Source organism: Phoxinus phoxinus (genome assembly GCF_949152265.1).
Source record: "Phoxinus phoxinus genome assembly, chromosome: 7".
Classification (NCBI taxonomy): Eukaryota; Metazoa; Chordata; class Actinopteri; order Cypriniformes; family Leuciscidae; genus Phoxinus; species Phoxinus phoxinus.
In genome coordinates, this window is record NC_136882.1 from 8,672,076 (window position 1) to 8,697,621 (window position 25,546).

At 38.8% G+C, this 25,546-nt stretch overlaps 1 protein-coding gene across 9 annotated transcripts in view; it reads left to right on the forward strand.

Moving 5' to 3' along the window:
* fmnl2a (formin-like 2a) overlaps window positions 1-25,546 on the forward strand; it is a 119,118-nt gene that overhangs the window by 58,532 nt on the left and 35,040 nt on the right. For 6 of the 9 annotated variants that reach the window (XM_079619847.1, XM_079619845.1, XM_079619848.1 and 3 more), the window contains exon 6: window positions 13,852-14,007. In XM_079619847.1, the coding sequence (XP_079475973.1) occupies window positions 13,852-14,007 (156 nt within the window). Of the gene's footprint in view, window positions 1-13,851; window positions 14,008-18,726; window positions 18,760-19,151; window positions 19,197-25,546 lie in introns of all 9 variants that reach the window. The other 3 variants (XM_079619843.1, XM_079619840.1, XM_079619844.1) reach the window with 1 other exon arrangement.

Genomic DNA, 25,546 nt, shown 5'->3' on the forward strand with positions numbered 1-25,546 from the left:
AGTGTTTTACCGGAAATATTGAATGCGGCCGTTCCAGTAAACGCACTCAAGAGCACCGTAGGCACGGAGAGATCCCCTTCCTCCCGTAGTCGAGGCAGTTGTCGCAGAATCTTGGTCGCTTCCGTGTGTATGCACTTGATGACGTGCGATTTGCCACAACCAGCACCACCTGACACGAAGTAGAAAAACTGTTCTGGATTATGACCCCACACACGCTTCTGACACCACTGGCAGATCGTGTAGAAGATGGCTGCCTGCGTCTCATTGAGACTTCTGAACAACTTCCTGACAAATTCAACACTCATCTGCGGTGCCTCTATTTGTGGCACGACCCCGTCTCCATGTTCAAGAACCTGGAATTCTGGGATATCATCTTGTACGTCCTCATCATCCGGAATGATGTCTTGTCGTTCGGCGACGCACTCCAAGCGATCCACTTCTACTTCAGGTGCAAAAGCGTTCCATGCGTTCTCAGGCGGTCCTTGCCGTTCCAGCTGATCGAATGCCTTGTCCAACTCGTCACTGTGTTTTTCAAACTTCTCCTTGTTCGCTTGAACTATGGCACAGACAGGAAACAGCAAACCAGGGTGAGAAGGTAGTTCCACAGATGCACCTTTGTAAAACGTCTCGTAGGTTGGAAATCTTGGAGGTTTAAGCTGTTCGTTGGTCCGATGCGGCATATAAAGCTTTAGTAATCTACAGTAAAACTTTTCGGGTTGTTTTTTCTCCGAATAACGTGCAAACCTAATGACTGCAGCCTTCCCAGACGTTCTTTTCTGAAAAAAACCCATGCCGTTGAGCAGCCGGTGAACATTTTTGCCTTCCGTTTGCTGACCATACACGATGCGGCACTCCGAAGCAAAATCTGCCAGGCACATCTTTTCAAAATCACGCGTTTGAGGCCTTGCCCTGTATTTATCGATCATCCCCGACATCCAGACGTCCTCTGAATCTGGATTTTTATTTTGTAGGACACTAAGGGGAAGACTCATCTTTAGCGCGTCATCATCCGTCGGTAGAAACACAACACTTCGTGAACACTTCTTCAACGGTAAGCTGCATGTTCGTGCCACAGACTCCTGAGCGCTAACTTGCCTGTGTTTGGAGTAGGCTTGCATTATCTGCTTCATCTCATCTTCCTCGCTAACGTTCGTCTCGCGCACACTCTTGATTACGTTTTTAAGTAAATCGCCCATTTCATTCTCCGGCTTGGAAATGTACGAAAGCATGTACATAACGCAGCTAAAAGCGTCAAGAACGAACTGAATGTCCATATTGGCGTTCCATGCCCTTAATAAATCGGGATTGTATCCATTCACCCAAGACTCCTTTGGATCACGCTTCAGCAGAATCACGTTGGCATTGGACAATGCTTTGACGTTCTCATTGTAATCCTCGATGGACATCTTACACTCTGTCAGTAGCTCTGACAAGCTGTCAAAGGAGGCTTGGGGGTCATTCAACAGATCCCACACCGGCTTGAGTTTGGTCCTGGCTTCGCTCATTGCCTTTCGAGCAGCTTCCTGTCTCAACTTCCTTCTGTCCGCTTGCTTTTGTGCTTCCTCGTGCTCTTCTTCAGGACGCTGTGGTTGTGTGGTTTTAGACGCAAACATGCAGCTTCCGGATGGAGAAGTGTCCCTGTCATCCTCTTCTTCAGGACGCTGTGGTCGCGGACGAGTGATCTTGGTGCTAGACACCGGTAGTTTGGGGAACCCAAATCGACACAGTACATTTCCCTTCTTACAGGACTTTGAATGGTTCCTGCTGTGAAGCTGGACCTCTGTGACGATCCGGTGAAGCTCAGGATCAGCCGAGGAATCGGGCAACCGGCAGGTTATGTTGCGGTCGATAAAGTTACAAACATCCTCATCAGAGTCCTGTTCAAACTCGGGTGCGTCCTTTATCCAAACAAGAAGATGGATATGTGGGCTTCCTCTAGCTTGGAACTCCACTCGGTAAAAGTAGTCCTCAACTTCACCAATGGGTTGGGCTGGCGACAAAAGCAGATGAGTCATTAGCGCATCCACCCGTTTCTCAAACATACGCATGACAGTGACTGGGTTGCTTCGGAGGATTTCACACTTCGTCGTCCAGTCAAGCTCGGAAAAGTCGACGTGTTCACCTTGTTGGGCCTTGATTGCGGTTATTACTTCAGGCCATCTCATTTCGGCTGCGCTGAACGTGCAAAAAAACGTAGGGGCTCCTAACTGTCTTATCATAGCCTGTAGATCTCGCAAAGTTTTCTCCCAATACGATGGAGTGCCTCTCAGTGGTTGCATGAACCGTGTGGCGTCTCTGTTGTGTAGCAATCTTTCAACTTCCCGGTTGTCTTGAAGCAGTCTGTTGGAAATTCTCCGGCCATCTCTTGTAATAGGTTTGCCTTTTCGCAACTGGATAGACATGCTGTTTCTAGCCAGGTGCGTTTCCGTTACAAACTGTGCAAAGAAAAGATAACTCTGATCTTTTGCAAAACGCGTGTCCACGCTGAACAATCTCGCGTTGAAATACATACTGGGAGATATTGAAATTTGTCTTTCCTCGTCAATGGAATTCTGTCCAGTGGGGAATTGAACAGGGAACGCCATGGCTTCCAACTTTGGGATTTTGAAAAATCCAACAGGCTTATGTCCTTGTGCAGGTGCGATACTAAATATTCCCTCACCGTACGACAAGATCTCCTGTCCGATGTCGGGCGGCTGCATGCACGTGTCTAATGTGAGGCCGGGTCGAAGCTCATCCTTTTCCTCAACGCTAACTTGTTGCTCATCCTGCTCAGCAACATCGACTTCTTGTTGCTTCTCAGAGACATCAGCTTCCTCGTCTAGGTGACTTTCAGAGACATCAGCTTCCTCGTCTAGGGGACTTTCAAATACAGCAGTTTCTCTTATGGAGATATCCCTGTATTCTGAATGCATTGCTTTCAGCTTTGATAAAGCTGCAAGCACGTTATGCATATTCACAGTCTGGAACTGCTGGTATCCTTTAAACTTAACGTGTCTCTTCAGCTTCACCTGCAGCAGCTGGGCCTCACTTCTTGGTCTTGGCAGAGAGTTGACGGTCTGCTCCATCTCGGAGGGCACGCACACGACGGCACCACGTACTGCTCTCTGCTGTCCTTTGGGTAATGAAACTATTTTTGCAAATGGTAAAATTTTTGCAATGAGTTGACGCTCAAGGACATTTAATTCATCCAATTCCGCAGGGATTGGTGGCAACTCCAGTTTGTTAGCTGCTGCAACTGAAGACATCTGTCCTCTCTTAAGATGGTTGTCACAAGTGTGGCAAATCCATTCCTGTCTTCTCTCTTCCGGTACTACGCAGGAACCTGAGCAGGCACTATCACAAGCGTGAACATACTTCCCGGTTAGGCAAGACGCTGCAACATGAACGTTTTTGTCATATCTCGTTCTATTACAGACCTTGACTTGATTAGGAAACAGGGCTCTGTGGCAGACTGTGCAGACATGTGTAGGGCCATGCTGAATCTTACACCGGAATGCATGTATGGCACTTTCCATCGCTTTGTTAACCAAAGGCTGGGGTGTTTCTTGGCTGGAACGGATGTAAGGTCTATATTTCCTTTTTATCCTAAGTGCGCATTGCAACCGATGAAAAACGCGATATGTAGCATCGGCAGCACATTTCTGGGTCTTGTGCAGGGTACATCGCAGGATGTGATGTCCTCTGAACTCTGGGTCGCCTGCATATCTCTTTACCATGTAGGCTTTCATTTTCCTCTGGAAGAGAGTATCGGTGCTGTATCTCTTCTTCATGTAGTCTTTCATCTTCTTCTGGAAGAGAGCATCTGTGCTGTACCTCTTCTTCATGTATTCTTTCTTCTTCTTCTGGAAGAGAGCATCTGTGCTGTACCTCTTCTTCATGTAGTCTTTCTTCTTCTTCTGGAAGAGAGCATCTGTGCTGTACCTCTTCTTCATGTAGTCTTTCTTCTTCTTCTGGAAGAAAGCATCTGTGCTGTATCTCTTCTTCATGTAGTCTTTCTTCTTCTTCTGGAAGAGAGCATCTGTGCTGTATATCTTCTTCATGTAGTCTTTCTTCTTCTTCAGGAAGAGAGCATCTGTGCTGTACCTCTTCTTCATGTAGTCTTTCTTCTTCTTCTGGAAGAGAGCATCTGTGCTGTATCTCTTCTTCGTATTCCCTTTCATCTTCCTCTGGAAGACGGTATCCGTGCTGTATCTTCTCACTATAGACCATTTCAATTGGTTTCGGAAGAGAGCATCTTGATTATACTTTACCTTATTTGCTTCTTTTTTCTTTGATTGGTATTGCAAAGAAGTGGCATACCTCTGTCTCTCACAATCCCGTTTTTTATGTTTTCTGGTGGCATAAGGTGCAGCACTGTCCTTAGGTTCTCCGCCTTGTTTTGACATTTTAAATGTTTTACGCATTTCTTTTCTTCTCCTGTGCTTATTTGTTTTATCTACCACATATTGGTTTTCAGTTCCTGAGCCAACAAGATTTACTTTGGCTTCAACATGTGTTACTGGTTCTGGTAGAGCTGAAATCATTTGTGATACCTGTTCACAGACAGATGTTGAAGGCATCTGGACAGACTGTTGCTCTGTTTCAAAAGATACAGGCATGAATTCATAGCTGGTCTCATCACCACGATCCTGGAAGATCTTGAGAACTCTGTCTGCCATGTCACTCAGGTGGGTGAAAGTCAACATGACAGCAGTTCCATGGCCAGTAGGATGGGGCAAGCCTGCAGCAGTCCTCGAGTGAGAATCAAAGTATCCGTACCGTCCAGATCCGTCTCTGAACACAGCAATACACTCAGGAGCAACAATGAGCAAAGCATGCCTGACATCTGTGGAGAGACACTGCAGTCTTTCAGCGAGTGGAATGCACCACTCTTCAGTGCCAGGGATCCCTGTGGCTCTGAGGTATCCGATCATCACTCCTGACTTCAGCACATTGTGTGTCCGGTTAAATGATGCAACACTCAACGGTATTTCCTCCATTGTCAGAAGGTTGCGATTAAACTGTCTTTCAGCAATAAGCTGCAATTTAATGCTGACATATAACGCATCTCCCTCCTCTAGAATTCTATCAAGGTCAGACATCTTGAACGCAATCCCTTCACTCTGGTTGGCCAAAAATGTCAACGCTACACAGGTGCACTGATGATTTCTTGAGAAACTGTCATACCTATAATCACCCTGACAATGAGATGCCTGCACAGACAAAACCCTGGGTGCAATATCACCACCTTCTGCATGCATTCTACCCGAAAACTGAGCTACAGCTGCACTGGTGCTTGCCTGTTCAACCTGTAAATAATCATTCATGAAATTAGGCTGCTGGTCAAAATTAGTGCTCTGTGTTAAATTTTAAATCACAATTCATAGTGTTTGACATAAAGACATTTTTGAAAAGTTATAAAGAAACTAAAAAAAGGCAAAAAATGTGTTTGTAAATTATGATACACTTATTAGCTCAATGTTTTTTGAGCATCAAATCCGCATATATTCATATTAGAATGATTTCTAATGAGCTGAGAGACAGCTGATGCGAGCTTGACTAAAGTGACCAGCTAGAACTAACGCTAGGCTGGATTTAATCATAAGGTGTAAATTGCAATCAAGGTTGTTCTATTTTTATACATTTTTTTACAAATCAAGCACTCAAATTTAATCGAGGAATCATAACAGTCCTAGTCCCAAACATTAAGGTGCCCTGAAATTAGCATGTTGAAATCCAAGACACAGATATCAATAGTACCCGGTTATTCCTGGAGGCTCTGGTCTGTTCATCCTCAAGGTCCTCCTTTCGCCGACGCACTTGTTGAGCCTGAGATCTCTTTCCTTTCCGCGGCATCCTTTAAAATATGAAGAGATAAAAAGAATAATTGTTGACAAATTTATCTAACTAGGTAACTTCTAAAAGTAGAGATTTTACTTTCAATACTCAAAACATCAAAATTAACCATGTATTTATTTTTAATCCTCAAAAGTAATGCATAATAAAATACACTTATTTGTTAGTCAAATTCATTTTGACAGGACATTCTCCCTTTGATAGGCACATACTTTGAAACGTCTCCCGATGTAACTGCTGTTGAGCCTGAAAAGATAACAACTGTAGTACTCTCAGGAAGAAAAAACAAAACAGTTAAACAACAATGAAAGAGACACTGTGTAAACTTGTAAAATATTTTTTTTTTTTTTTTTTTTTTTGTGGGGAGCGGGGGTGAGAAATTAAATGCTCTCTGCAGAAAACGCCAAAACACAAGGAACCTGTAAAGACACAGAACAGAAAGATGTATTAGAGCACAGGGACTACAATTATGGTGATGTGATGAAAATGTCATAGTACAGCTTCAGAAACCATATTAATACTAACCAAGGACAAAAGTGCAGCAGAAGATGCAGGTTGTGCTCTGATCAGTCAGTCTGAAAAAAAATAACAATAACAACATAATGAAAAATGACTAAACTCGAGTTAACTATCCATAACTTATTCAATATTAATTATATATTTATCTCAAGAATCTTTTTTTATCTCAAGAAGAGTCTTTTTCTTGAAGTACATCTTGAAGCTTGAAGTTATGTAAAATATGCGTCCTAAAACCTCTGATGGACTGGCCATCCAAAGTGGTTTGGAGAATGGATGGGTAATTAATAGTTTCTTGCATAAACAAAACAGTTTTTATTTTAATAGCTTTTTTTTTATCCTGATAATTTTTTAACTATAACTATTTTCTAATCAAGAAGCCAAATCTGAAGCATTTTGTATTTGTGGCCATGTCCCTAATTAAACCTTTACCTTTAAAATGCAGTAAGGATTCGTGAAAACAGTATTCTGAAACAGAGAAACAAGAGTGTCATAAAATTCAACACCACACTCACAACCCATGTAACTTGAACTTTCATTGCAAATAATGCTAACACTGGGGGAAAAAGCTGAAAATTTTCACCTCACTCCACTGTAATTTTCTACAAAAATCTACACATTGTCATAAATAACCTGAAAATACTTTAGTTTATTAAGGTTAAATCTTGCTAACCACTCTTAAAATAAATGGGGAAAGTACTTACTTTAGGAGGTGTTCTGAGTAATTGATTTGTATGTAACACTTTATAATATGGTTTGATTTGTTAGCATTAGATAATGTATAACAAACCATGAGCAACACATGTGTTACTGTATTTATTCATCTTTCTTAACATTAGTTAATAAATATACAGCTGTTCATTGTTTGTTCATGTTATTTCACAGTGCATAACTAATGTTAACAAATACAACTTTTAATTTCAATAATGTAGCTATATAAATGGTGAAATTAATATTAAAAAAGATTAATAAATGCTGTAGAAGTGAAGTTTATTAATAGTTAATGTTAACTAATGAAGTTAGAAGTTAAACTAGTGTTTAATAAATGCAACCTTATTGTAAAGTGTTATCGATTGGTTTCAGACGTCTCGTGAATTTAGTTCAAAGTGAATCGGTTCAAAGGAGTCATAGTTCGCGAATCGGACGTGTAACGTTACTATCCCAGTAGTTAGGACATCGCATAAGATTGTCAACACAGAAAACATTTCATCACTGGGTAAGTTAGTTTTTTTCTCGTTTATTTAAAGTGTAGTTTATGTCAGCTGAATGTGCGGAACGCTTTTCAGAGAAGATAATTGTTTTTCAGCACAATTCACACCCAGCGATAATTCAGGAAAAAAATCGTGAAACTTTGTTGTTCCGAACTTTTACCATCGTGTCATTTGAATTTGATTAATTGAGCGAGGGAGAGACAGATGTGCAGTGCTTTAAAGACGGTGAGGGCGCGCGCGCGCGGTTCGAGCTGGGGCGCGCGCTCTCTCTCTCTCTGCTCGTTCTTTCAGTGCGCGCCCTGTCACAAGCGCAGCAGTAATCTATCACTCACCGATCAAATCAAGCTTTGGCGGGACAAAAATTCGCTTTGGAGGCAGCCAAAACATTTTTCAATGCAGGATAAACCCTGAAAAAAAGCTGTCTACTGTGCAAAATTGTTTTCTTAAACATTATATTTGCACTTTGTGGTTTATGATTAGAAAATTGTGTCAGTGAGCGTGCACTGAAATCTGCTATCAACGTATTTCTTCACCGGTGACTAATCTAACCGCCTTCGATTGGATGTTGCATTTTTAAACTCAGCAAAAACGCGTCTGATTGGCTGTACTGCTCAACGCTGCCTTTGATTGACGTGAAGCGACCTGCATCAACGACACTTCATTCTAACATCCATCCATATGCATGAATGTAAAATAAATCAAACACACAAAATATAATTTTACGTTTTCACACAAAGATATAAGTGTGGCTAGCCTGTAAGCCTTACTTTTCATACATTACCATCTTTACAGAGAAAAGGGTAGCTTCAGTGTAAACACAACTGATATAAACTAACGTTACACCTCATATTAATACCAATAACATTGCCTACATTATATTTGCACTTTATTGTTTATGATAACTGTCAGTGTGCGCGCACTGAAATCCGTTCTCACCGGAGACTATAACTTTGATTGGGCGTTAAATGTTTTACCTCAGCAGAAACGTTAAAATAAGCGCCAAAATGAATACACTCCTCACACAGCGAGTAACGTTAACGTTAAGCTATGGCTACACAAACATCAAAAACCAAAGGACGCAATACAAACACACATATCATTTTACGTTTTTACACAAAGACGCTGTAACGTTAGACATTATCATACATTACAATTTTGACAGAGAAAAAAAAAAGTTCTAGTGTTAGCAAAAACGATAAAAACCACATCTCATATTGTAATACAGATAATATTGCCTATATTTAATTTAAAAAAAGAGCTGCGTTTGACATTACAAGGCTTTATAAAACAGCATATTTGACAATAACCATCTGAACTCACCTCAAGAGAATAATGCGGGAAGTTTGCAGTTCTCCTCCGGTGAAGTCGATCTCTCAGCCAATCAGCAGCGAGCTTTGATTGTACGACCAATAGAATCACACCTTCTAGTGATGAGTCGGTCATGAACGATTCGTTCATCGTGAACAAATCTTTAATATGACTCGGAAGCGAATTGTCTCGAAGCTGTGTCCGAAACCGCTCACTCCTTCACTCATTCACTAACCCCTATAGCACTATAGGAGTAATGAAGTGAGTGAATTCGGACGCTGACGTGCGTCGGAGAGATGAAGCTGTTGCAGGCTTCGTCACACATAGTGATTTAACTACTTTATATCCACTTCTCTGCTGGCCCTGTCAAAATCAAAAATATTTGTTTTCATAATTAAATTAAAGTGTGTCTAAATTCAATTACTGTCTATTTCAGCATATTACGATTATATTTCCAGAAATAATGGTTATTTTGTTTTGAGGCTGAGCATTTTCACGTGAATAAATGCATAGATCCGAGAAGTTTTGACTGTGTACTACAATGGTCTAGAGTCAGAACTTTTGACAAGCCTGTCTGAGGTTCTAGGTTCTAATCTTTTTTTTTTTTTTTACTCATCCAAACCGAATATCATCAGTGGTTGTGTATCAAGCAGGGACATACCGTGTGCATTTCGTTTTGTGATTTCACCGGAAGCTCAGCACAGATGCACAAGAGGTTGATGTGATGTTCGTTACCACGACAACCGCCTGCGCGTCCATGCACTTGCTTCTTGTGTATCCTTCTGTTAGCAAATTAAAATATCATGCATCTCAAGCTATAATTTAATACTGAGCAACAGTGCGTAGTATGTATGTAATGCTCTTGTCAATCATCAGTAATGGAGCAAACATATATGAGAAGTATATATGTATGTATATATGTTATATCCCTGCCTAATAAACTATTTTATACCCTTGCACAAAAATATATTTGGGAAGGAAGCTCCGCCCAACCTGGCAAAACGAATGCTGGTTACCCTAGTTACTGTTTCATTCCTATGGATAAAATAAGATATCTAAATAATTGTAATTAAAAATAATAATAATTATGTGCCACAGATAAAGTTTTTTTTAAGGAATAAAAGAAAAATCACTGAAACTACAAGTAATTTTGTAATTAAAGTAATTCATGTTGTTACACGTTTATACCAAACAGCATGTTTGGACTATCAACTAGTCTTTGAATATCATCTCATAAACTGTATGAGTCAAAAAAGCCGAACTCCATGTTTCTACAATTTTCTGGAGCTGATATATGGCTTGTATATGTTTTATGGTTGCTAGGGGGCCCTAAGTGGTTGCCAGGGCGTGGCTATGAAATTATTAAAATATTTAGTAACGAGTGCCTATGACCTATCACAGCCGTGCTTATATCATTTAACATTTAGTTAGTCATTTTGGGTGGTTGCTAGGGTGCTCTTAGTGTATATCTGCATCTCCTGGGGTTAGGGTTAAGGCTACGAGTGAGTTTTTATAGAGTATTTAAAATTAAAAAATTAAAAATCTCTATTAAACGAGTGCATTTAGTAATTTAGTTTAGCATTTTGTTATTATTTAGTTTAGTTTTGCATTTAGTAAGGCACGAGGCCGCAGGCCTCGTGCCTATAGCCTATGGTTGCTAGGGTGCTGTAACTGGTTGCTATGGTGTGGCTATGAAGATTTTAGGCCATTACTTATTGGTTGCTATGGTGTTACTAGGTGGTTGGTAGTTTTCACAGATGGTTACTATGGGGCTAGGTTTAAGGTTAGGCACGAGGCCTGCGGCCTCGTGCCTATGAGTGAGTTTTTATAGAGTATTTAAAATCTCTATTAAACGAATGCATTATAATGAGTGCACGAGGCCGCCTATGGTTGCTGTTCTGGGTGGTTGCTAGGCGGTTGCTAGGCAGTTGCTAGGGTGTTCTGGGTGGTTGCTAGGGCACCACAGATGGTTACTATGGGGTTAGGACTAAGGTAACGAGTGCATTATAATGAGTGCACGAGGCCTGCGGCCTCGTGCCTATAGCTTATGGTTGCTAGGGTGCTGTAACTGGTTGCTATGGTGTGGCTATGAAGATTTTAGGCCATTCTGGGTGGTTGCTAGGTGGTTGCTAGGCAGTTGCTAGGGTGTTCTGGGTGGTTTCTAGGGTGTTCTGGGTGGTTGCTAGGCAGTTGCTAGGGTGTTCTGGGTGGTTGCTAGGGCACCACAGATGGTTACTATGGGGTTAGGGCTAAGGTAAGGCACGAGGCCTGCGGCCTCGTGCCTATGAGTGAGTTTTTATGGAGTATTTAAAATCTCTATTAAACGAGTGCATTATAATGAGTGCACGAGGCCTGCGGCCTCGTGCCTATAGCCTATGGTTGCTAGGGTGCTGTAACTGGTTGCTATGGTGTGGCTATGAAGATTTTAGGCCACTACTTATTGGCTGCTGGATAATATAAATCCTCTGAGGGAGAGAGAGGGGGAGACATGCAGGGGTGTCAGGCCCTTTGTGTCTGTGTGTGTGAAAAATGACAGTTGGGATTTGAATTTCTGAAAATTCCGCAATGTTAAGTCAATGGGACTTTTTTGGCCGCTTTTTCGTCCGCTGCGCGAACATCGTACACCCGATCGCTTAGAAAAGATATAGCACACCTCTCCTCAATGGGCCGGTCGATTTGACACCTCACTCAGGGGTCTGTGACAAACGGTGCGGGGCGAGTTTCGCGCCAAACTTTGTCCAGAATAAAAAGAAGAAGAAACAGAAGAATAATAATAAGTATGAGCAATAACACTAATGTTGCTTTGCCTATAGGCAAGCACCATTAATAATTACTGACCATTAACTTTTGAATGGGAGCTATTCAGTAGACATGATCAATTATAAAATTTTCTTCATTTGAATTATTCAGAATTAAAAATATATATATATATATTTTATAATAAAATGTTTTTTATTATTTTATATTTTATTAGCATTTTATCAAATATATCGATTTTCGAAATGTTTTCATGCAAAATGGACATGTACACACAACATACAGTGTTCACTGATGTTAAATTGACATTTTTCTCACGTTAAAAATGAGCCATTAACGTCTATTAATGCAAGTATTTTTACATGTTTATTTTATTTATTTTAGTGTATTTTCTGAAACTAAGTATTAATGCAGCACATACTGTTTATTAAAGGATTAGTTCACTTTAAAATGAAAATTACCCCATGACTTACTCACCCTCAAGCCATCCTAGGTGGAACCATCAGTTTGAAGCTCATAAAAGTGCATCTATCCACCATAAAAGTGCATCTATCCACCATAAAAGTGCATCTATCCACCATAAAAGTGCATCTATCCATCATAAATGTGCATCTATCCATCATAAAAGTGCATCTATCCATCATAAAAGTGCATATATCCATCATAAAAGTGCATCTATCCACCATAAAAGTGCATCTATCCACCATAAAAGTGCATCTATCCATCATAAATGTGCATCTATCCATCATAAAAGTGCATCTATCCATCATAAAAGTGCATCTATCCACCATAAAAGTGCATATATCCATCATAAAAGTGCATCTATCCACCATAAAAGTGCATCTATCCACCATAAAAGTGCATCTATCCACCATAAATGTGCATCTATCCATCATAAAAGTGCATCTATCCATCATAAAAGTGCGTCTATCCACCATAAAAGTGCATATATCCATCATAAAAAGTGCATCTATCCATCATAAAAGTGCATCTATCCATCATAAAAGTGCATCTATCCACCATAAAAGTGCATCTATCCACCATAAAGTGCATCTATCAACCATAAAAGTGCATCTATCCACCATAAAAGTGCATCTATCCACCATAAAAGTGCATCTATCCACCATAAAGTGCATCTATCATCATAAAAGTGCATCTATCCACCATAAAAGTGCATCTATCCACCATAAAAGTGCATCTATCCATCATAAAAAGTGCATCTATCCACCATAAAAGTGCATCCATCATAAAAGTGCATCTATCCATCATAAAAGTGCATCTATCCACCATAAAAGTGCATATATCCATCATAAAAAGTGCATCTATCCATTATAAAAGTGCATCTATCCACCATAAAAGTGCATCTATCCACCATAAAAGTGCATCTGTCCATCATAAAAGTGCATCTATCCACCATAAAAGTGCATCTATCCATCATAAAAGTACATCTATCCATCATAAAAGTGCATCTATCCACCATAAAAGTGCATCTATCCACCATAAAAGTGCATCTACCCATCATAAAAGTGCATCTATCCATCATAATGCGATGAGTTTGTGCAAGAAAAATATTTATATTTAACACGTTACAAAGTAAGGCTACAAAATTCTAGCTTCCGGCCAAACGAACATACGGATTCCACTTACATGTATGCCTGAAGCGCAACTTACTCAGCTCATGACATCAGAAGTAGTGTAGTGCGTCATGGCGTAGCGTAAATATCAGCAGTGCGTCGCATTACTCGCATAAATTGCACTTTACACTTAAGTGCAATCCGTATGTCCGTTTGGCCGAAAGCTAGTAATTTTACTTTATAAAGTTTTAAAATCAATATATTTTCTACACAAACTCACCTTTATTAACCCTCGGAGCCGTGTGGAGCACTTTCATCATGGATAGATGCACTCTTTTAAGCTTTTTAATATAACTATTTTAATATAACTCTGATTGTATTTGTCTGAAAGAATAAAGTCATATACACCTATAATGGCTTGAGGGTGAGTAAATTATGGGGTAATTTTCATTTTAAAGTGTTCTACTCCTTTAAGTGCCTTAATCTTGTTATTTAAAATAAATAAAATAGGATTCACATTTTTGCAGTGCGCATATGAGCAGAAGTCCCATGGCCACAGATAACTAGAGTATATAAATATGGTGAATCTATAATATTCTCTTTTTGGGTTACTCTTATTCTGAGGATCTGCTGTTCTATGTTTACAGGTATGATGGTGACAGTTCTGAGAACAGCACAGATAACTCAGTGGATAAATCTAAACCCTGGAGTCGATCGATTGAAGATCTCCATGGAGGAAATGGTCTTTCATCAGCCGTCACAGGAAACAGCATCTCCAGATCCAGCAGACATTCAACCTTAAGGTGTGAACATGCATCAACACAAACATCAGCAAACCAATCATAAAACACCCTGATATTATCTAATATTTCTAAACTGAACGCGATATGGTGTGTCCAACCGTGATATGGTGTGTACGGACTTCATGTGATTTCTGAAAGGCTCTTTTGTATAGTCATGAGGACTGTAAGACTTTAAATGGCTTAGGAAACTGTGCACCACGACAGAACCAAGGGTAGACACAATCGACATGTGTGTGTCTGTCTGTCTGGCCGCTGACTCACAGCACTGGTTTAGATATTTGTATTCTGATGAGGAATGGGATAACTGACACATCACCATCATATGAGAATGAATACAGGAAGTTCCCTGTCTGTGATTGACCAGCCTGATGACCGGACCGAAGTATTTACACTGAGCCTGAGGAGATCTGTTTGAATGGGTTCAATATGCTAAGCTCCCTGTCATTTGAATTGGATTACGGTCTAACTCTTATGCAGTAGCTGGAGAATTCCCCATTCTAATTCTGGAATTCTGCTCAGTTGGTTTTTATTTTCTCTGGGTCACATGTCAAAAGCTTGCAACTTTTCAGTGGAGTTTCTGCTAACTGTATGTAAATGCATGCGTCTTCAACAATGAATAAGGCAAAGCAAAGCCTGACCCTGACACCAAAGTCTTAACCTGGATTACCAAGTTTTAAAAAGGGTACACATTTTTTGTTTATATTTAACTGGCCAAATTTGACAATGGTCTTGCACTGCAGTGGCTTTGATTCAGCATGACCAGTTTTGAATATCATTATGAACACTAGAAATACTATTCATAGTGTAGGTCACCCATGCTACTTTTTGGGTTGTGCCCTTAAAGCCCACTCACAAGGATGATAACTATAACTAAAGTTTTAATAATCGTTCAAATTGTATGAAAATAGGGAAGTCCACACCACAAGTATAAAACTAGTCTCACTGAGATAGGATTATAGTTTTGATTCTGTTTTAATTTTGGTTAAAGTTTTAGTAAATTTGTTGTGTTTTTGTCTTTTATTATTTTGTCTTTTTTTGTGTTGTTGTTATTTTAGTACATTAAATTAAACTAAATGAAAAAGAGAAATGTTTCCTTGGCCATTAACTGGAATAAAGAATATATATATATATTTATTTATTTTTAAAGTAGGAAAAAAAAATAAGTTTTTAATGGTATTAGTTTTAGTTTTAAAGAGGTCATGAATTAAGATATTACATTTTCATCTTTTGACATAAATTTGAATTTGGAATTTGTACTATAAAAATATCCTATACGTTCCAGAACTCAAAACTTCCTCATTAGTCCAAAAGCAGTTTTTATTGAAACCAAGCTTCCAAAATGACTCATTTCGGATTTTGTCACATTATTATGTCATAGTGCGACGAAAGACTACGGAGCCACGCACATGACATGCAGGAAAACAATAGTAAGCTAAATTGTGAGCACGATTTATTAACTTGTTCCCTCGATTTTCTAAACTGTGCGCAAGATTTATAAATCGAGGGAACAAATAAGTAAATAATCCACACAATTTAGCAAAATGAGGAAACGGGATAGTAAATTGAGAGAACGAATTAGTAAATTGAGCAGATGATTTACTTTTTTTCCGTGCATGGCTCCGTAAAAGACCATCTCTGCAGACAAAGATCAGTGTTGTGTGTAACGTGTTACAGTAACGTAACTACTTTTTCGTGTAAAAAGTAGTGTAACGCGCTACTACTGAAAATTTGGTAACGAAACGTAGTTATTTTTTAAATTCGCCACAACGATCTTCTCAGCTGCGCGCTCGCAATAGTCACAAGCTCCACACGTTACGTGACAGAGACTGATAACAGCAGAGCAGTCAATTCTGTGAATTACACTACGCAAACCAAAAGTAATACTACCCACCGGATGAAGAAGGGTTGGCATTTAAAACACCAAATATTAAGGATTGGCATATCAAGCAAAATATTATTAGATGATTGTTTGAAAATCGTACCTCTCCCCCCACATGCTCACCGGTAAGACGGCGTTCGCTCAAATCCCGCTCCGACATTACATTTGTCTGTACTGTAGTCTAATAGGCCTACGTGTTGTAGCCTAGTCATTAAAGAAAATGATTTAGTTTAATATTTATGTTATCTATGTTGTTGATTATATGAAAAGTGAAAAGCATGAGTAAGATCATAAGATCGGGAGACAAATGGAGTGGGCAGACATGATTTTGACCACTCCAGTAAGTTTATTTTTGTAGAAAGCCTTTCTTTAAAGTGAATTTCGTTTTGTATTAATTGTATCTTAATTTTAATCAATAGTTCATCAACGAATTGCCTGGATTTAATAAATAAGAAGTAAATATAGCAGGCAATATAATCAGGACTTGTCAGGAGCTCAGCGCCGGTGCGTGAACTGGAGCTCGTCTCATAAATGAACCCAAACTCAGCGTATAAGCTTTGCCTCAAATACCTGAGAGATATATAGAAAGCTTGAAATGTGTACTTTTAAACAAAACTTCAAAACGAAAGAAAACAGACTCTCTGCTTATGTAATCCGTATAAAATGTGCATTTCTCTCTGGCGCATTCACTACTGCGAAGATCGCGAGTCAGCATCGTCAACTTCATCTTTGCTGTCGACACTGACAGAAAATACTTGTTTTCAAGTGTAAATAAACAATAAAATGTCTCCTTGCTATATTTGACATAGGCTATTCATAATCATTACTTTTGCCTGTTCTTTGTGATATTTTTCATGAACGCGTCACCACCGCTCAATAGTTAATATTGTTCTTTGGTGTTCACTTTATACAGGTTTTTCAAATGTTATTCAAATAAAAATATATTTTTTTCCATCTCAAAATCTCTTTTTTTCTATTTTTTTTTTCTTCTTCTAGTTTATCAATAGGTAGAGTTCATAGTATAACTTTATGTAGGCATATACACATTGATATTGGGTTATGCCCAAACTCAAGCAACATAAAAGTAACGTAAAAGTAATGAGTAACGTAAAAAGTTACTTTCCAAAAAAGGTAACTAAGTAAAGTAACGGATTACTTTTTTAAGAAGTAACGAGTAACGAGCAAACACTACTTTTTAAAAGTAACTTCCCCAACACTGACAAAGATCAACGCCTACTTCTACATCATTGCCTCTTTAGCCCCGCCCACCGATTCGTGCATGTCATGTAGTAGTAAATACGAAACAGATGCAAACACAGGATTACTACAACAACAAACCGATAGAGGATTACAAGAGGTTTTGAGATGCCAAATTGTGGAAAAACAGTCTTTGAATTGCCTTCCTTATACAACATCCTACAATTTTATTCTGAACGAATTTCCAGCCAGATTGCGTCAGTAATTGCTTTGTGTGTTACTGATCGTTTGATATGTACTCACTTAGCTTTCACTTTACTGAAAATGATGAACGATGAATTTAAGAACGATAGTGCGACAAACAATGGCCATTATATTTATTCATAATTTGTTTACACAAAACACCATAAGTTATCTTGTCAACTATAACTGTTAACTCCAAGTACTTCCAAGTAAACGTTATTTACCACAAGAAAGGCTAGAAAGCATATAAAATATGCAGAAATGTTTCACATTTGGCAAATGTTTCAACTATGTACCGAGATAAACACCTTTTTGTAGCGTCTTTGTTTCAACACTAATATAATATAAAACAAATGATAAGTACATCCCGGAGATGTCTATTTGATGTCTGCATTTACATCTGCAAGATGCATTTTTTTGAGTGTTTGCTCATCCGCAATACGTAGGACGTTTCCTGTTAGATGTCATATAGACATTTAGAAGATGTCTTTAAGATGATTAAGATTTAGAATGAATGTAAAACTGCTTTTTCTAAGACGTTTATCAGATGTTTTTACACAGCAGATGATTTCCAGATGAACAGATCTTTAGCAGACATCTTACAGACGTACCTGTGCTATAAACATAAGGAATAAATATAAATAAAGATTACCACTCTGTCGCACACTGGATTATCATTGGTATTTGAGGTATAGGTTCAGTGTCTTCTGATTCAGGATCAGGCTCAATAATGTATGGCTGAATTTCACTAGAATTTTTCAAGTTTTCAAAACAATTCCACAGGTATATTGGTGGAGATGTTGAAATGTATTCTAATATTCAATATTTATACCCAATCATAGCGGCCGTTAACTTCAAAGTCTTGGATACGGCACTCCCATCGAAACATAGTGGGATTTTTTAAACAGAGGGTCAAAAACAGGATAGAAAATATCTAAATGTTGATATGTTCATGTGAAAATCTTGCCAACATTATAAAGTTGACCACAGAGAACATTATAAAACTTTGTAAAAAAAAACATGCAGTTGATCACCCCTTATAACTATAATAACTTGACAACAATAATCTATTCATTCTGAATGATTTTTTTCCCAGCTGATGAACGATAAAAACATAGAAAGACAATCAGAATCCATCAGACTTTAAAGAGCGGCAGACGTTATAGCTGTATATAGCTTATATTTTTATTTATAGTTTTTATTTATAGATTTATAGTTATTGTTATAGTTATCTTTCTTGGTGTGAACGGGCCATTATGAAGAATTAAATGTTCTGTTCATACAGTTTTTACATGAATTTCTTTAGATGTATATATGTTCTTCTTGCTGGAACGATGAACTATTTCACAGGTTTTGTGTAATGACTGTGTGTAATAACGCACTTGTCACTCTGTCTGCAGTTTGCTGTTGTGCGTTCCCATCTGCAACACAAGGCACGTGTTTTCCGTCCTTCAGACAGCCTCCTTTCCTCTCCCCTTTATGTTTTTCAATGTGCTGTATTATGGAGCTTAGATTAGCAGAATGAGTTCAGTTGCTAAGTAACTAGCTGTGTAGCTGTCAGGCATAATCTCTGATTTCACCTGTTATTTGATGCTGTTTATTCCGATCATGCTGCTCTGCAATTGATTTATCAATCATTTCCCACCACTGTAATCTCTGCAGCCAGTGGTGTAAATTTGTGATCCATAGTTCAGAGTTTCTGCTCACTTGTAGTAGTTTTGTTCCCACGTTTTCCTTCTGCTTCTAGTATTTTGTAGGGTTAAATCGTGTGCTGTATTTAATTTGTAATAAGAATAATTCTCAAATTTCCCATGCCCTCCTGAAGAACAAAGACTCATCCACAATGTCCAAAGTGCTCACAGAAACAAGGGTACGTCTGCTGAATTTACTCAAAGTTCTAGATTTTTATAGAATTCTGTAGACATGAAAAAATAGTATTGCGCTAGACTATTGAGTGTGATACCTACTGTTTATAATATAACTTCTGTGTAACAATTTTTATGAATCCTGTATTTATAATCCACTACCAGTGTATCCTTAATTAAGCCATTATAATAGCCTGGCTAACGCCAGACCCAATTCTCGTTGAGACTTGGGTCTGGGAACCACATGTGCATTTTCTCGTATTTGAGGCGTGGTTTACGAATGCCCGGCGCCGTTTATTGGGTGCTAAGAATGTCTATCAAATGCGCATGTACGTAGCTCATAGCCAATCGTTTCCATTATACCAGATGACGTATGTAGAGCGACAGAAATTAGACAAGGAAGAAGACGATGGGTAAGATATTTTTGTGTACACAATGACGTTCAGCGACTATTCAGCGACTATGACAAGATAAACATGAGGGTCGAAGGTATATATATGGATATAAACAAACTGCTTAGTTGTGTCGCATAGATGTCGTCATCGTCTTGCTGCTCCCTCCCCGTTCTGTGATTGGTTCCCTAGATGAGGCGAAAATCTGGTCCATGGTATCCAGACTGCCTTTCAGCGTGAATAAAATCATTTTTTTGATTTTATTCAAAATTCAGCATTTTTACTGGCCACAAATTTGACAGCGATACCATGGGGAAAAACTGCCATATACAGTAGATATGTTTGTAACACTTTACATTAGTTATCTACTTTAGTTAGCATGAACTAAGAATGAACAATACTTCTAGCATTTATTAATCTTAGTTCATGTTAATTACAACATTTACTAATACATTATTACAATCAAAAATTGTATTTGTTGGCATTAGTCAATGCACTGTGAACTAACATGCACAAACAAAGAACAACTGTATTTTTATTAACTAACATGAACAAAGATGAATAAATACTGTAAAAAAAAATGTATTGCTCATTGTTAGTTTATGTTAGTTAATGCATTAACTAATGTTAATAAATGAAACCTTATTGTAAAGTGTTACCGATATTTTAATATTATCTCATAATTTGGCAGCAGGTATATTAGGCTGCTGTTTTAATTAACCTTTATTTATCCAGGTAAACTGTTTGAGAACCACTTCCCACTTTCCAAACATGACCTGGCCAAGAGGCTACAGAAATAGATAGAAACATACTGTACAACTGTACAACTGAGAGGTGTCTTGCCCAGGATTGTCTTGTATATGAAGAGAAATCAATGATGGAGCCTCCGGGTATGAAGGGAGGGCCAGCCCACCAGTTTATACAGGTCACAGTGATGAATTTGAAAGGGTGCATTAGTGGCAAAACGGATGGCTGAATGATAGAGTGTGTCAAGTTTTTTAGGGCTGTGTTTGGTGCCATTCTGTAGATAATATCGCCATAGTCCAAAATTGGCAGTACTGTCATCTTATCAAGGGTGCATTTGGTAGCATAAGTAAAGGAAGCTTTATTGCGAAAAAGAAAGGCTAGTCTAGCTTTGACTTTTGTTTGAAGGTTATTGATATGTGTAATGAATGACAGGGATGAATCTAAGTTTAGTCTCACTGGTGTTAATACGGAGATGGAGATTGCCAAATAACTGCTCAAGAGGTGAAGCTGAGTTTAAAGCCTGGAATACACCAAGCCGTTGCCGACGAACTAGCGCTGATGAAAACCGACTGTGTTGTCGCCTCGCGTCGGGGTAAAAAGCTGCACTTGAACACACCGAGAGAACTACAGCCGACTGTCAGCTAGAATGCACGTTCTGCGCCTGCGTGTAAATGTGACAGCTGTCTATTTCTGCAGGTATATTCATCTATATTCGTCATGCAAAAAGGGAAACTGACGCTGCAGGCTGCAGATACACAAACCGTAAACAAAGCAATGCGTGCTTACCATTTTGAATATCAATCCTGCTACACACTTTCTTTATTTCACTCTGCTCATGTTGATATTGAAATATTCACCAAGGAACATTCAGGTGAGATGACGTAAAATTAGAACAGCCTTCTACCTGTACCGTTTTGACTTATTATCGTGCACTGACTCGTTCAGTAAGCTGAACAGCCAATCAGAGTTCCCTCTTTCACCGACGGCCCGACACCGATTCAACATGTCAAATCGGCCGAAACAAAGCCGACGAGTACCAATTTCAGCCGACGGTGCGGAACACACTGAGAAAACTTAGTCGGCCGACAAACAAAAACTGCCCGACGGCCGACCGTCGGTTTGGTGTGTTCCAGGCTTAAGACTGGAAGCCGCAGAATTGAGAGAGGAACAAACTGAGTACAACATGGTGTCGTCTGCATAAAGGTGAATCGGGGAGGCGCCAGCAGCTCTGGCTATGTCATTGATGTAAATAGAAAAAATAGTTGGGCCCATGATGGAGCCTTGAGGCACACCTTTAGAGATGATAAGTGGGTCCGACATGATGTTTTCGACCTTCAATTGCTGGACACGGTTAGTGAGGTAACTGGCAAACCAATCACAGCAAGAGGTGGACAGACTAATACTGGAAAGCCTATGTAAAAGGATCCTATGGTCGACAGAGTCAAATGCTTTGGCGATGTCTATAAAAGTGGCAATACAGATCTGCTTACTGCCTAATGCTGTAATTACATCATCATGGACTAATGATGTCATTTTACTGTCACTTTAAGACCTGACGCATGGATCCATTATACTGTATACGCGTTCTTTCTCAACTGTTTACATTCACTTAAAACATAACTGACTGTTTACGTGAATACTCACCAAGACCAGCATTATTTTGTGTATTTGACTGTTTCAGCGCAATAAGCAGCGGAAAATAACTCAATTTAGTACTGAGATGTCCCACACTTTTGGGTGTGAGCAAAAAATCTCAGGAATGAGTAAAATTATGTTCAATACGCACAATTCCACGCCGCAATTCAAGCCTTGAAACACCAACAATATTCATCCGGAGCAAATAAAACGAGTGAGTGGAGGCGGGTTTGTGTGTCACTCGCTGTCTGAGAGATGAGAGAGAGAGAAAGCGCAGCTGCTATCATGTATCTACTTTATGGAAAATGAGTACTGGAAGGATTTCAGATATTTGTATAGATATGTCTCGAAAAATCTATAATTTTGACAACACTACATTGCACTTTAGTTTATTATTTCAGATACCTTTTTTATGTAGCTCTGCTGTGATATATCTATTATATAAATCTTAATGTCAAAATATGAGATACAATATAAATGAACAAAAATACTAACGAACTGTAAATCATTATTATATAATAATAGTCAGTCCTTTAAAAGAAGCACTGTTCTAAGTGTAAAACACGTAGCTTGGAGCATTGACTTTTTCAACTTCACTACAGAACGTGTTCAAGCGAGTGTGCTTGTGAAATCAACTGACATATATGAGTCTCATCCTTCAATTTATAATAAAGGAAAACTCATTTGTAGTGATGCGCTTCCAGGAAGTCTCTGTGGCAAGATACTGTACCTGGATGTGAATTAAATACACACTGTTTGGAAAGTATCGCCACAAGATTACTCATTACACAGCATGTGACAAGTGTACAAAAAATTATTCACTAACCTTTTCTTTGTAAATGGATATCCAGTCTTTCAAGTCCTTTGCCAGAACAGGGATGTGATATAAATAACATTTCATGGTGTTTAAGTGCATTCACAGTAAGCGATATCTAGCCAGCGAATTGTTTAAATTAAGTTACTGTAATAAAAACACATAACATAATTACATAATCAATGTGAATATGTAGGTTACAATATGAATTAAGTTGTATGTGCATACCTAAAAAACATAAATCTGTATTCAGATTTCAGAATGAACACTTTGACATTTTGCCATAGTCCTGTATGTAACTTGCTCACACTTTTAATACGTAGGGACATTACGTGCGTATTAAATAAACATTTACATGCTTAGGACGATTGTGTTGTGAGACTGTACAGCGACAGGATCTGCGCCAGGACCCATGAAGCGCATGTAGAATTATCGTTTTATTTTTTACAAACTGACCAATGACGGATCACACAAATTGATTTTCTGTTGTTATCAGCAGAATGTTTCATAAGTTTCATTATCCTGATCAGTTCTTTCATTAGCGCTGTTCTCTTATAATAAAACATGTAGCCTGGAGCATGCACTTTTGCAATTTTAAAAAGAGCTTGTTTAAGCGTGTGTGCTTGTGAAATCGCCTGATAGATACGAGTAAAGAATATTGTGTTCCAGATGAGCACAGTCATACATCCGGATATATGACAAAGACATTACACACACATGTTTTACTGCACTCTACAGTAGGTCCTTGTGATGTTCTGGATGAAAGAGTTCAGAAGAAAGACAACCACATTCACACTCTCACACTCTCACTCCAGTCAAAGTTGAAAGACAGACCACATCACAACAGTGACTCAGCTGTGTTCTGCTGTGCATCAGTGTAGACAAGGGGCGTGCAATATCCACAAAATAGTTTTTCTGGGATTATGTTGATGATAATAATTATGCAATTTTTCTGAGTGTGTTGATCTGATGTCGGTACCTTGACTGGATTAGGCCTGTCATGGACAAGCTTTTCTATATTCTTCATATTCTGTGCATTGAGCAGTTCACAGCAGTGACCAAAATTAAGTTTTTCCTTACCGATAATATTGTGAAATAACTGCAAAATCCACTTTTTGTACTGCAGAAATGTCACAGAAGCCACATCTAAAAAGTCACACGCTATGTCCAAAGTTTAAAACCTCCCTACTATATAGTAAATGAAAAACTACACCAAAAGAGTAGTATGTTTGAAAACATATAGTATTCCAAATATATAGTGTGAGCTTCTTATAGTACTATATAGTACTACTTCTGCCGAGATTCTGAAATGTGCACTGGATAGACACTCTATATCTCATGAGGCCAAAGGATTTATCAATGGCAGTGAAGCGACACATCTGACAATGGTTTCATTCATATCATCATATTCATACTATATAGAACATATATTTTTTAGCAGTCTTAAAGTAAATTCGAATTCATATGTAGTACCTACTCGGACAGAATGCAATTTCGGACACAGTGACTGTCTTTATGAGTGAGTCATTGAATCACTGAACCAATTCTTTACATTGGATCATTGAATCATTGATTCTTTCAAAAATGCCAATTAATTCCACTGGCGCACACCAGTTCTGTTACTATTTTCATTGGCAAAATAGAGCAAAACAGAAAATATAGTTTCAAATATCTTACTCACAATACTTCTTGTTTACTGAACTGCTTTATAAATTCCATCACATTTGGAATCGTGCTAGTATTCGTGAAAACAAGCATGCTGGCTCATGTGATATTCCTTAAATATATCATTTAGAAATATAACAAAAACGAATAGAATTTTGGGGTCATTCTAACTGCGTTCTAATAGGAACTATCAAGGTGTGTTTTTTTTTTTGTTTTTTTTGGCAAATTGAATGACAAATTCAAAAAGTTTTCACATTAACAACAAGTATGGTATTATCGTAGACTACACGTACACAACGCTTGTGCAGGCTGTGTGTTCATGTTCCAGTGTGTGTTACTGAATGAGTTCTCAGCATTGAGCTCAAATCATTGCCCCAGGCAGAGTGTGTGTGTGTGTGTGTGTGTGTGTGTGTGTGTGTGTGTGTGTGTGTGTGTGTGTGTGTGTGTGTGTGTGTGTGTGTGTGTGTGTGTGTGTGTGTGTGTGTGTGTGTGTGTGTGTGTGTGTGTGTGTGTGTGTGTGTGTGTGTGTGTGTTTTCGGAAAATCACGCCCAGCTCGTCTTGTGACAGTCCTGAAAAAGAACTGTGTGTCCATTGTGTTAGTTTGTGTGTAAACCTCGTCTAGCAAATAGTGTGTGTATTTGTGTGCCTCTTTAGATCTCTCTGTTTGCGTGGTTTGGTCTGAGTATATTTGAATTCCCTTATCTACAGAATCAGTCATTTATAGCATAATGTATATATTTTTCTAACGTGATATGTTTTATACCTGTTTGTGTGTGTGTTCTTTGTGTGCATCTGTTGTTGTGCGTCTCTGTTCTCACACATAAAAGCTTTTGGCTCGGGCCTGATGGCTGGCATGCATGTTAATGACGCTGCCGTTGTGTTGTGGAGGTGATATGTGTGCACACAGCACTTTAACTGCTCTAAGACAACGCACATCACACACACACAGATGCTGCTGACAGACCTAAACACAGCACTATTATCCTTCAAAGATGCTCACACACACTGCATGTGTTTCCGTGTGAGAATACTTGCTCTGGTCCTGCAGTTTAGTATTGATTTGACACAGTCCTGCGGCTCTAGGATCAGGATATGACGCTA